Source organism: Epinephelus fuscoguttatus, linkage group LG11, assembly GCF_011397635.1.
Source record: "Epinephelus fuscoguttatus linkage group LG11, E.fuscoguttatus.final_Chr_v1".
Classification (NCBI taxonomy): domain Eukaryota; kingdom Metazoa; phylum Chordata; class Actinopteri; order Perciformes; family Serranidae; genus Epinephelus; species Epinephelus fuscoguttatus.
In genome coordinates this window covers 13617568-13630849 of record NC_064762.1, presented here as the reverse complement: position 1 = coordinate 13630849, position 13282 = coordinate 13617568, and the positions used below count along the sequence as shown (strand labels likewise).

At 40.1% G+C, this 13282-nt stretch overlaps 2 protein-coding genes and 3 non-coding genes across 9 annotated transcripts in view; all 5 read left to right on the top strand.

The window, feature by feature from the left end:
* rps12 (ribosomal protein S12) overlaps positions 1-13248 on the top strand; it is a 434687-nt gene extending 421439 nt beyond the window's left edge. For 3 of the 4 annotated variants that reach the window (XM_049589203.1, XM_049589201.1, XM_049589202.1), the window contains exons 2-6: positions 8133-8179; positions 10061-10177; positions 10386-10488; positions 12246-12347; positions 13161-13248. In XM_049589203.1, coding sequence (XP_049445160.1) covers positions 8166-8179; positions 10061-10177; positions 10386-10488; positions 12246-12347; positions 13161-13223 — 399 coding nt within the window. In that variant the 5' untranslated portion in view covers positions 8133-8165 and the 3' untranslated portion in view covers positions 13224-13248. Of the gene's footprint in view, positions 1-7906; positions 8011-8132; positions 8180-10060; positions 10178-10385; positions 10489-12245; positions 12348-13160 lie in introns of those variants that run through there. The other variant, XM_049589199.1, reaches the window with a different exon arrangement.
* Positions 1882-4150, top strand: zgc:153284 (uncharacterized protein LOC751696 homolog). Of its 2 annotated transcripts, none has more exons than XM_049589206.1 (3): positions 1882-2041; positions 2288-2455; positions 3862-4150. In XM_049589206.1, the coding sequence occupies exons 1-3, from the start codon at positions 1997-1999 to the stop codon at positions 3922-3924; spliced, it is 276 nt and encodes a 91-aa protein (XP_049445163.1). In that variant the 5' UTR covers positions 1882-1996; the 3' UTR covers positions 3925-4150. The 2 variants fall into 2 exon arrangements, with proteins under 2 accessions (XP_049445163.1, XP_049445164.1); XM_049589207.1 differs by having other exon boundaries at positions 2288-2489.
* LOC125897646 (small nucleolar RNA SNORD101) lies at positions 9891-9966 on the top strand. The gene has a single exon (XR_007450452.1). It is a non-coding gene; the product is annotated as a small nucleolar RNA SNORD101 (small nucleolar RNA).
* Positions 10231-10315, top strand: LOC125897650 (small nucleolar RNA SNORD100). The gene has a single exon (XR_007450456.1). It is a non-coding gene; the product is annotated as a small nucleolar RNA SNORD100 (small nucleolar RNA).
* LOC125897649 (small nucleolar RNA SNORD100) lies at positions 12065-12147 on the top strand. The gene has a single exon (XR_007450455.1). It is a non-coding gene; the product is annotated as a small nucleolar RNA SNORD100 (small nucleolar RNA).
* Positions 13249-13282: the final 34 nt, after the last annotated feature.

Below are 13282 nucleotides of genomic sequence, written 5' to 3'. Positions count from 1 at the left end.
ACAGCAGCCATGATACAATGTTTGGGTGAAATCAGGTAATTGGATCAGTTTTTGGTAGATTAACAAGAAAACCACCTGAAATTCTGTACTATAGAGACTATGGTGTTGCTTTTAGAACTCATGGTTCTCTGCTATATTTCTATAAAAAGATATGTTCCCAAGTAAAATACACTGTTAGAAAATTAAGGAAACACATGTGCTATTCATTAAAAAAGGGATCGTCCAACGTGGTGCCATATTGTCTATAATGGGCGTGTGTACTTGCTTGGCTAGTCTAGCTGACATGGACTCACGGCACCATCTTTAATATTTTATAAGTGACAGATATAGGACATAACATTGTGGCACACAATAGTATAGCAATTTGTAATTCTATGACACCTGGTAGCCAAAAAAACCATTCTGGTTTCACTTCAGAAAAATGTCCGGTTTTACCTTAATGCGTTAAGTCCTCATTTAAAACTACTACCAAGAAGAGAAAATCAACACACCGGTTGACTTATGCAGCAAGTTCTGATACTAGTAATGCTTATGTTCAGTACTTGAGTAAATGTACTTTACAACACTGGTATAACGTGTGTGTGTGTGTGTGTGTGTGTGTGTGTGTGTGTGTGTGTGTGTGTGTTTGTGTGTGTTTATGCTTACAGTACACAATAACCACACCTGGCAACAACAACAACATGCGGGTGGGTGCGTCCATACAGGTATTTAAGTGGTGTTAAAACCTGCTGTCTAGTCCACACACCTGCATTTAGGACACTCGAGCATTTTGTCATTGTCACAGTTTTTGTGATTGCTAAGGCACTATCTTTGAAACCATGGGCTATTTTTTGCTAAAGTTCTTTACACCAACTACAAAACCTTGCACCAAACCAGCAAAAATTTATGCACCTCATGCTAGGGCAAACGGTTCTTGTAAAACAATTAAGATTATTTTAATAAATTGTTTTTGCATCGATGCAGTAAACACAAAACTACCATTTGAATAAGAACACAAAGCACCAACTACACACTTTCACTGTAACTGAAAAACACACAAGTGTGATATTAAATTGCAAGCAGTGTAAAGCAGAGAACATGCATTCAGTTTGGCACATAGACTGTAAAAATAATACACAGAGCTACCATGGCGAGTTTGTCATTTCAGCCGTCGCTTCAACCCTTTTGGAGTTAGAAGTGACCATGTTTAGGCAAAAGGCTGGGGCTGTGGAGGAGTGAGGGGCGGATCTGACTGAGAAGCTGAGGACACTATTGGCACATCGCTGTCACTCAAAGCGTCGTTGCACCTTAATTATATGTAACTTTAAGCCTTAACAAAATGTAAATGAGTGAGTTGTACAAAAAATTCACCCCCCTACAGTTGTTAGGAACAGGGATATTAGCTACGGAGACCAAAACCATTATTTGTATCAGGCTGGTAACATGTTTATTTCTGCTGTAAAGTTGGGCATTTTCACATGGGAGTCTATGGGGACTGACTCAGTCTTTGAGCCAGTCGCAAGTGGCAGTTAGAGGAAGTTTTTGGCACTTCTGTGTCGGCTTCATTTTTCAGCCCCAGAGGGTGCTGCTTGGTTTGGCACACTTAATAACTGCATCGGCCAACAGTGTTAATGGCGTCAGAGATAGTTCTATAGTGTGGCATAAACTCAAAATACTCAAGTCTTTTACAAGTACCTCTAAATGTGCAGTAGATGTTCAGCACTGGAGTAAATGCAGGTAGCTACTTCCCACCACTGCTGGTAGTGTGTGTGTGTGTATGTGTGTGTGTGTGTGTTTGTTCTTACACAATCGTCACAGGCAAGCCACAACTGGAATGGCAGTCATGTCAGTGGGTGTGTCCATGCAGGTTGTTAAACCGTGTCAGAACCTGCACAACTTGTCTGCTGTTGCATTAAACCAGCTCCACATACCTGTATTTAAGACACTACAGCATTTGGTCTTTGCTCTTCCCTCTGTCTGTCTCTAGATCAACGTGTTGCTGTTGATAATAGCAGATATGCCGCTCACAGTGTTTTATAGCAGCGTGACTGGTAACCTGGAGGTACAGTATGCAGTCTTACTTGCTTGATTCTTATGACTTATGGGCATAGTGTTAATACATTGAGATAGTGGTGACATGTTGGATTCCGTATACTTCATAGTACATTTTATCCCTGTAGACAAACTGTAGCTGCTGACTGTGGATGATGAAGCAAATTTTATTGCAAAGTAGAACTTGGTGTAAATATATGTCAACATCAATTTAATATTCTCGCAAGTGTAACTAATGAAATACTGTCCTCTCCAGATGAAGAAACAACAGCAAAGAATTGAAATGGTCCTGGACAGCAAGAACATCAAATACAATTATGTGGACATTGCTGCAGATGAAAACCAAAAGGCTTTAATGAGGAAGCTGGCAGGGGACCCCAAGGCGCTGCCCCCTCAAATATGCAATGGGGACGTCTACTGTGGGGTAAGTCTCACAAAACGACTCTTCAAAAGTAATGGTAAGATGTATTGACACTGTAACACTTTCTCAAAACTAATGGGATTGTAATTGAATGTAAAACATTCACACGCCTCCTGCATTTGGTAGACCTGGGTGTAGACACAGCCACTAAATAAATATTAACAGTGTATTACACACACAGACACACACCTCAGATATGCATGTGCGCACAGTTATGCACACACAGGTACTCTGGACACACCCTAATCACTCCCAAAACACACACACACACTCCTGTTAGCTCATCATTCCATTCAAGCCCTGTTTCCACCGAGCAGTACGGTACAGACCAGTTCAGTACGCTTTTTTTCTGTTTCCACTGTGAAAAGTTGTGGATGGTACCAATGGAACCGTTCTGTACCGTCCCCATTTTTGGTCCCCCCTCTGTTGGGGTACCTAGCACACAGATCTGGTACTAAAAGGTGGAGCTGTGAACACTGCAGTCTGTTGATTGGTCAGTAGAGAACGGTCACTCTGCTCAGGGCTGAGTTGTGTCTGGTTTTGAGGCTCATGTAACCACTGTTAATACAATGGAGAGTTTTGTAAGTGGACTGTAAATGTAAAATGAAAGGATGTTTTGCTGCCTCTTGCAGCAGCTGGAGTCAGTGAAAAAAATTTCATTCACTGGGTCGACTGCCGGCGACTTGGTGTTGATTTAGCCAGAAAGATAAAGCTACAAAGTGCTTTGTGCTAGCCAAAAGTAATGTAGTAGCGGCCAACGAGTTTAGCGAGAACTTAGCTATTCTGCATGGCTGCTCGTAACGTCAGCTGATAAAGTACTTTGCAAACAGTAAGCTACTTAGTTTCATGGGGCCCTGGGTTCAAATGAAATATAGGAACATTTCAGAAAGTAACATTCTCAGTATGGCTGAAATTTATTTTCTAGCCTTCTATCAAGAAAATGAAGGTCAGGCAAAGTCTAGTGTTCGTCACTGTTTCGGCCAATGCCCAGATGCTGGCTTAGTGCCACCGAGTACAAGCGCGAGCAACAGGATACTGACTGCAGTTCACATAACGGCCTACTGGAGAGGTGTCACTAATAACAAGGATTTTCTGAAAGTTACATACAGAGCCTTTAAGAGGAACAAACTCTCACAGAGCCTATGTTTTTATCCCTTAGACATGGACATTTTTAACAACATTGCTCTAGAGATGGCCATGACAGTTGATCGTTGTCCACCACTTTGGTGAAGACTGAAATATCTTGACAACTGGATGTATGAACTGAAAATGTTGTGATCATATAACACGTAGTAAGATTTGTTTTTTTTTTTTTTTTTTTTTTTAAAATCTGTTTAATAAGTACTGCCCTCTCTGTTTCTCTCTGTCTCTCCGCATCCCCTCCACCCTCCTCCTTTTCTTTCTTTCAGGACTTCAAGGCATTTGAAAATGCAGTCGAGGCAGAAGAGTTAGAGAAGTTTCTCAAACTCTAAAAGGAATGGACATCACCTGTGAGATAACAATAAATCTATAAAGGACATATTAACATGTCTGTTTCTTTATATTTGAATGACTTATGATAGATGCTTTATTCATATTTTCATTCGGCTGACAATGAGGTTGACGTGCTTGCCCTCTTTTCAGGGACAGGCTTATAAGAAGTTTTGGAACTGTACATTTGAGAACTATGCCTAAATAAAAATAAAACTTTAAAAACCATGTGACCTTTGCACTCATTGACTGTTGCACTCATTAGTATGAGCAGGGGCACCACTACAAATTTTGGGCCCCATGAAAAAAAATCACACTGGGCCCCCCCTGCGCAGCTGTTGTCATAACTCTGAAGGCTTGCAACTGTCTTGCTGTTTGTAATACAATACTACCAGTACAATATTTACTGTTAGTGAGTTGTACATGCAACAGTCTGCAATTCACTATTTGATGAAAGCTTAAAAGCCGCCATAAAAAAATGTTTTACAGTCTAAATGTAATTTTTATTGTAAAATCCCAAAATGGAAAATTCTCTTGACATTAATGAAAGACTTAAAAAAATAACTTAAATATACATTAACTTTTCAATCAAAATAAATCAAGATCTCATAATAATGAATACAGCAGATTTTTGATGCCAATAAATGAATGACACTAAATCCTACAGATTTACATTGACCCAAATTACCTACAGTTCTGTATCACCACCACTAGATTACATACATTAGATACATGTTTTTGTTTTGTGTGTGTGTGTGTGTGTGTGTGTGTGCAAGCTGCTCAAATAAATTGCCCTTCATGGGAATAATAAAGTCTGTATCTATAGATGTCATTTAAGGGCCATAATTCAATCTAAATGAAAGCATCTAACTGGATTATTTTAATATTGCCTGTAACTGTAATACAGGCTGAGGAAGGCTAGTTAGTACAGACAGCTGTAGGCGGTTTTTGTTTCACAATAATCATTATGTGGAAAAATAATTTGTTTGAATTTCTGTCATTAAAAATTATTTTGTTTTCTTTTCTGTAATGGTAAAAAAGAGCAAGAGAGAGAGAAAAATTGCCGCAGACTCTCTGCAATGATGCTAACTGGCATGTGTTGCTCACCTTCTTCATTGGGACGGGGAGGGGTAAAGTTATGGGGGGACAGGGCTGCTGCTTCTGACTCATCTGTTGTTGAGTCTGGTAAAAGGGGCAGGGACAACTGATTTAATATGAATATCTTGCTAAACATTTACCTGCACTGGTTAAATGTAGGTTAAAAAGGAGTGAAGTGTAGGCTAACGCTAGTCTGTAGCTAGCTTATTTCACTATGGGCATTAAGCTAACAGATTCATTTCTACCACTCACAGACTATAGGCTACCCACCTCTCTTGGAGAAAAACTGGCTCACATATTGACACCCTTTCTTTTGCCTCTCCTCTCTCTCATTTCTCTCTTTCCTTTTGTAAAAAAAAACAAAAAACAGATTTTCTTTAAGTACCAGGTAGCATGATGGTGCTGACTGCTACTAGGCACCATCACTGTCAGTGCGCTAAGGCAGGACCAAACCATTTCATGCAGATACAATTTTTGGTCAGTGGGGATATTTAACTTTGACTGGCAAAAACAAGTAAAAACAAGGAGATCATTCATTTTATTACTATACTTGAAAAAAAAATATTCTTAATAATGATGGTTTAATAATTTTATATTTATTTTTACCTATTTTTGGGGCCCCTGTCAGTCAGGGGCCCTTGGAATCATCCTAACTTTTCTCCCCTATATGGCGTCACTGAGTTTAGACAAAGACGGTGGATAATCCAAGACGATCCACTGCGCGTCAGTTTCCTGTATCAGTGTCACGTGGGGTTCGCGACCACTACGCCCCTTTAGGAGACTAACAGCAGGTCCTGAGTCCATTGACTTCAGTGGAAGAAATGAACGTGATTACAGATTATGGCTGATTCTTTCGCCCCATAGTCATGGAAGCAAATATTGGACCCATTTATTACAAGCCACATATCTTCAGAACATTCCGACACCAAAATGGCAAATTTCAGACGGACAAATCAGGAGAAAATTTACTTTGTTCAAGACCTGTCTCTGTCTCAACAACACACTCTCGCGAGATCTGGCAACAGATATCTCCTCTCTGGTGCTTAAGTCAGTGCAGTTTCACCAAAGATACTGGACTAAAAAAATATTTTTTCCAGCGGATATCTTAGTTACAACATGACTGAGCTAGCAAAGCAGTTTTGTGTTGCTATGTGTGGTATTTATTCAGTTTTGGGAAATCACAATGTCTAGAAAGCATCAGTGGCTGCAGCTGACAGGGACAGCTAACAGCAGCAGCAAAGCTAACATCAGGATGTCATCTGTTAAAAGCCTCCCGTTGTCGAATACGACATGAAACTACTCCAGTTAGCTCAATCATGTTGTAACTAAGACATCCGCTGGAATTTTTTTTTTTTATTTAGCTTACGGCCAGTAAGGGTACACACATGTTGACAGAAGCGAGGTTGGGGATACTCATCTTTGATTGGTGGTTCTCCATCGTCTTTGATTGGGGTACAGGGGACAACGCCTACTTAGGAGACCGGAAGTGTATACCATTTCATACAATGGGAGTATACTGTAGGTGGGCCATCTTGTAGTAATCCAGTATCTTTGCCTTAGGTAAGGGTTGGGATGCAGATGGACCAGTAAATCGAAAGCTTTGCCTTTTGGCTCAGCTCCCAAATTGTTTGCATAGTTTCATTTTATTATTTTTTTTATTTTGTATCCAATGGAGAAAAACTGCAATATATTATCAATTTTTATTTAGCTGCTGTGTCTACACTGAAGGCTACCAAAGTTTATTTCTCCTCTTCGATATGCGACAAGCATGCAAAATATTTATAGATCTGTAATTCCATTAGTTGTGAGACAGTGTTAAAGTGTCAGCACACTGTATTTTTACTTTTGCAGGTTACTTTGTGAGACTTACCCCACAGTAGCCACCCTGGGTGTTCTTCTGGAGAGGACAGAATTTCATCAGTTACATTTGAGTATTAAATTCATGTTGACATATGATTAAACCATGTTCTACTTTGCAATGAAATTTGCTTCATCGTTGACGGTGATCAGCTACAGTTTGTGATGTACTGAATCTGAACATACCTAATATTATTTTGTTAAATGTTAGCAACATCTCAATGTATCAATATGCCTATAAGTCATAGAAATAAAACAAGTTAAGACGGCATAGGCTACTGTGCCTTGACGTTACCAGTCACGCTGCTATAAAACACTGTGAGTGGCAAATCTGCTGTTTTAACAACAACACTTTGATCTAGAGACAGACCGAGAGAAACTTTGCTGATACTGAGCCAGCTGTGTGGCATCACAGTGTGTGCAGATGAACAGTGTTTGGCCCCTCGTGCCTGCCGCTGCTAGCATCCAGACCTCCGCTGCCGGACAACTTTCAATGAATAATATGTAAATAATTTGCTCATTATTTTAGCTAGATTTTATATTCATAGAACAAAATACTTGAAGAAACTGTCCTTGTATCCTGCTTTCAAAAATGCAGATCTAGATATTTTTTTTTTACAATAATATCAAACTTTAAAATATGAAATAAAAAACTATTTATGCAAATTATACAGTTTTATAACCAATTCGGTAAACCCATAGTGTGTGTCGATGTGTGTGTTCTGACTACCTATTATAAGTAAAGTATCGGTACGTATTCTTCATAAATACAGAAAAATGGGGTTGATTCTGCTATACATATTTAATAAAACAACAAATAACATGTTTCTTCCTCTAATTAACAGAAAATACAAGAACATTGAATTTCAAGTTTAAAACTCGACAGTATCTTTTATACTGGATATATTTAATGTAAAACTTTTAATATCTTATTGGCGATTATATTTTATATCTATGTTTTTATATATTTATATTCATATTCAAAGATTTTATAACATTTTATTTATTTGAACACTGAAACTACAACAGGCAGTAGACTGGACGTCAAAATGGCGGGATGGGGCCTGGTGCTATTAAAGCAATGTCGCGGGCTGATGACGTCCTCTTCTAACTGCTACCCGAGCGGACATTGGGTATGTGTCTCCACTACCGGCATAATCTTTACGATTTATCAACCATCCTATTACACACATTCATTACAGTGACTATTTTACGATGTATAACAATTCTTCTTTCGTATCTGTTCTTTATTTCAGAACTTTAAGTCCAGCATCCATCTTTTATCAACATGGCCGAGGAAGGGTGAGCATGACGCTTTTCTCTGCCGCTAGCCCTCACAGTATAAGCCGGGAAAACTAACTAACTAACTAACTAACTAAACGGCGCTGACTTTTTGTGAAAAGAGGTGGCGGTGCTGTAACTTGAGAATATTTTGGGTAACTGTTTCCCTCAGTAACTGGTGTGGTGGTTAACATTTGGTGTAGTCTGCTACTCTGCATGAGCTGATGCTAACTGGTTAGCTTAGCCGAATGCATGTTAGCAGGGCCACTTGATAGCTGAGTTTGTAACACAGCTATCAAGTTTAGGGACGTAACGTTAGTTATAACTTGTCGGGAAGTTGAGCGTCCGTGTGCTTGTTGGTGCCCTTGCTATGCCCAGGCCAAGCCCCAAATAAATGTGTCATTTAAAGTCAATGACAGAAACGATGCAATATGAAATACAGCAATCTTGTTCCCACTATAAGCTAACATGACTTTAACAGCACCAGAGCTAAATGAGCCTAAAGCACTGCAATTCAACAGCTAGTGCAGGTGCAAGCTTAAAATGTCTCCCTAGTAGGAGGCATCAGATTCAGGAAAAATGCTCCACACAAAGTGCAAGTAAACTAAGCAGTGTTATAATATAAAATTATCAGTCTGCTTAAAGAACAGCTAATGACGAAGGACAGTTAAAAAATTTAATAGTAACCAATGCTGATGATCTGATTTGACTAGAATAAAGTCCTCCTCCTTTTTTGGATTAAGCTGCAAGTTTTCTTACGTTAAGGATGCACGATAATTGTTGTTTTTTTTTTAAATTTTTTTTTTTTATTTGCTGATATCTGATGCTCTGCCATAACTAATTTGGCCGATAACCCATAAAGATCCTGTTTTTCCACCATCTAATTTTAGTGGTCATCAAGTCTCTCTTGTAGTGGAATCATCATCATATGATGCATGAATACTTAAATCATGATGGCCCACCAGCAGATTCAGACATTAAATACAGCGCTTTTTTAATGTATGTAATATTCATTTGTAGTGCGAAACAAGAAAAAGCATGTTGGCCGATATTGAGATCATTTTATTTGTGGGATGAAACCACTCATATTGTGACTCGCTGTGCGTGTGTGACACTCAAGGCTTGGACATCCTTTCCACTTTGGAAGGTGACAGTCAAGCGCACACGGTTTTATTTATAGTATAATCGAGGGTTTGAGTCGCGTCAGTCCCCAGCAGTAAACAGAAGGGCAGAGAGGTTAGCTTACTGACCTGTTACTGCTGACATCAGGTGAAAGTGAGACTTAGAAGAAACTGCTGGCTTCTGAGCATGTTGTTGGAGTGAGGACAACACAATCAGCGGAGAAGCATAGAGTATACACACTATGTGGGTTTACAACAACAGAACGTCGTTTGCACTGACAGTTTTACTCTTTAAATACAAATAGGTACCATATAGAAGTTAAAAGCTAATCCTGTTTTTGGTATCGAGCCTACTGACAATGATAATCAGATTGAATAACCATTTTCGGACATTTTATAGACCAAGATGCAGACAGAATCACAGTGCACTAAAGGAGGAGAGCAGAATAACTAAACTAGCAGTTATGGATTGATAACTACTGATGTCTGTATTGAACATGACAGATTGGAAACACTACACTTAACACCCCACTGATTTTAAAGGGTTAGCTGTCCTGAGGCATACGACTAAATGCTGGGTGTGCCGTTCCTCTTAAAGCGAGCTCTCTGGTGCTTGAATGATGACTTTCTTTCTTTTGTCGGATACCCCTTCACTCTACAATGAGTGAGATCCTCCTTCTGACATGCTGCTGGAAGCTCTGCTGGAATCTGCTAACTTGTCATGGCCATTTTTGTTTAACTCCAAAAAATTAAAAACATCTTGTCCCCACCTGTTTGATAGCGTCGCAGCTGGAGGTGTGATGGATGTCAACACTGCTCTACCTGAAGTGCTCAAGACCGCACTCATCCACGATGGCCTCGCCCGTGGAATCCGTGAGGCTGCCAAGGCCCTCGACAAGTACGTTGTAGCTATTTCACTTCCATCAGTATTGACTTGTGTCCTTCAGTTGGTGTATCGCTGATGATACCTTGGCTCCCTCTTCTGAACTGTTGTGTGGAAGTCTGCCATTGTTACCCAATTTCTGTCTGAGATGTGCCGTCAGATTTTCAAATGTGCAAATAGTGTATGAGCCATTACTGCAAGTTAATTCAGTGTTCTTTTGCAGGCGTCAGGCCCATCTCTGCGCCCTTGCTGGCAACTGCGATGAGCCCACATACGTCAAGCTGGTGGAAGCCCTCTGCGCTGAGCATCAGATCAACCTGATTAAGGTAATGAGCCTGCTCATGACAACACTGATTTGGGTTGTTGATAGGGCTGAAGTGATCTCTCAAAGCTAGAGTTATGCGATTGCTGAAAATCATTGATCTGAATTACCTGCATCAAAGCTTTGTTCGATACATATGAGGCAGGCTGGAGAAAATGACGGTGTCCAAACGTCAATCATTTCAAACTAAAACAAACTCTGCATCTTTTTGTTAAAACCAGGGGGCTCATTCATGAACATTGCATACGCACAAAACGAGGCCTGAAAGAGGCGTACGCTACTTCCCACGCAAAAGTTGTGATCTATAAAAACAGACTGCATGGGAGAAACTTTGACCCATGCTAATGAACATTTTGGAGACGGAAAATTAGCGACGCAGATGGTGAGGTGGAAGCCTGCCTGTAGAAACTGGCGTACTTTTTTGGCACGTCTTTTGGCCTTTGTCTGTACGTACATTTTTAGTATGCATCCTCTGCGTTGTTTTAGAAATGAGACCACAGCTCACCACTATAGCTCAACATCAGAACTTTAGCATCTTGACAAAGCATCCAGTCCATAAAGTGGACCTGACAGAAGGTAGCAGTAATGTTAGCTTTAACATTAGCCTCACTTTGGGTTGCCGGCGCCCTCAGCTTCACACTCATCCACTGGATGAGCTCCAGGCAGCACAGAGGGAAGCCAAACACTGTTCAGAAATCAAAATGATGGCTGGTGAGGCTTTCACACATTGACAGCAGCGTTGAATTTAATGTTCATTGTCACAAGCAAAATTGGGACATTACTACAGGAAATAAAAAGACTGGTCAGTTACTGAAAGGCTGAGCGTCATTCCTCTACTCCCCTCACACAGATGCATTAAATATCCCAACAAACGAGCCTTCTTGCCAGTCATGTATAAATTGAGGCTTCTGGTGCTGTTTGAGATGTATCTGTGCAGTTAAGGTGGATTTAAAGTAGGGATAGACCGATATGGATTTTTTAGGGCCGATACCGATTTTTTTTCCATCACCCTTAGCCGATGACTGATTATGAACTGCCGATTTTCTTGAGCCGATATTTGGGGCCAATACTGCTTTTGCTCCCTCAATTTACATAAAAAAAAATGACACAATGATAACAAATATTACAGGTCTCAAGTTTAAAATAAGAAACATTTATTGAACAGTAAAAAATACTAAAACAAGATGGAAAGTTGAGGTAGAACAGGTAGAATATTATTATTATTATTATTATACATTCAAATAAAGAGTTCAGTGCTCTTAAATCTTCCAGTAATGTCTTTATAAAATAAACAAATATTTAAGCTGAAGCATAAATAAAACAACTACTGTACACAGTAGGATTCGCTGCATGTGCGCTGCAGGGTCTTCCGGCAACACAGAGCTGCCAGTGGATGCCTGTCTGTAAATCATGCCAGGGAAAAATAAATCTGCAAACCCACGCGCGTATCGGCCGATGCCGATACAAGTAAAAAAAAAACAAAAAAAAAAAAAACAACTCAAATATCGGCCCGATATATCGGCCGGCTGATGTATTGGTCTATCCTTAATTTAAAGGTAGCATCATGTGTCATGTACTGCTGTATCACTGATGATAATTTGGCTCCCTCTACTGAATACTGTGAGGAGACTGCCATTGTTACCCAATATCTGTCTGAGATACAGCCACAGTACCCATAATGCTGCTGTCTTTATCTTGTTTGGTTGCGACCACACCTCGCTGCACAGAAATGATCCTGACGCTGTTTTAACTTTGTTTCAGGTTGATGACAACAAGAAGCTCGGCGAGTGGGTTGGTCTGTGCAAGATCGACCGTGAGGGCAAACCCCGCAAGGTTGTGGGCTGCAGCTGTGTCGTCGTCAAGGTAAATGATGCCCTGTTGTGGGGTTTTTCAGTATGTCGATGAAAGGGATTGCTGTGGATGGAGGTGTTTACACTTGAGACTAGATCTGCCAGTCAAGTGCAGGTGCTGTGCCTCGTGCCATGCAGCTGTTGTTGATAACTCTTGGCTAGATGACAGCCAGGGTACGAGCCCCTTCATCTGCCTGTGGTGTCTGGGGTCCCTAAGAATGGCTACAAATGCGTGATAGCAAGCACCATGATTGACAGGTTATCACTGTCATTACTCACTCCGCTGTGATTTCTATCTGTTCAAATTAACACACCCCATTTTGATTTCTAGTTTGCAAATATTATAATCAGTAATTAGGTGGGGGAAATGTAAGATGATGCACAAGACAACTGGAATATTTCCACTTGATTTAAATGGAGCAGGAATTCAACATGGTGTATTTGTTATATTTTTTTTTTAAATGAAAGCAGCATATGTTTACAGTAGCTTTAAAATGTTGGAACACATTTTCTAAATGTAAAAATAAGATGATATGAGTTCTCGAAGCTCCCCAAACAGTTTGGCTCTGAAATACCTATTAATAACATTTATGGTGGCTCAGTTCCTTTACTGTCCCAGTAAGGTATACCAATGAGCCAGCATGCACAACACCAGGGCCTCCCATTAGTTGAGTGCAGGTATCATTGTTGTTAAATACACCTGTGCTTTTCCTATGACTTGTAAAAATGTCTGCCATGAAAAAGGTCTGTCGGTCAGTAATACTGCCTGAGCTGTAATGTTGAGTCTCTAACCCGCTAATGTCAAACTGTATCTTTCTGTCTGCAGGACTATGGCAAGGAGTCTCAAGCCAAGGATGTGATTGAAGAATACTTCAAAAGCAAGAAATAAAATGCCAATAAAAAGTGGAAATGAAGCCGATGTCTCAAGTGTTCTTTTTCCTATTTGTA

Bases quoted from the DNA above. Each gene is read 5' to 3' on its own strand.
- zgc:153284 (XM_049589206.1), top strand. From the start codon at position 1,997: ATGCCGCTCACAGTGTTTTATAGCAGCGTGACTGGTAACCTGGAG. The intron at 2,042-2,287 runs GTACAGTATGCA...TGTCCTCTCCAG, and splicing joins GCGTGACTGGTAACCTGGAG to ATGAAGAAACAACAGCAAAG. The intron at 2,456-3,861 runs GTAAGTCTCACA...TCTTTCTTTCAG, and splicing joins ATGGGGACGTCTACTGTGGG to GACTTCAAGGCATTTGAAAA.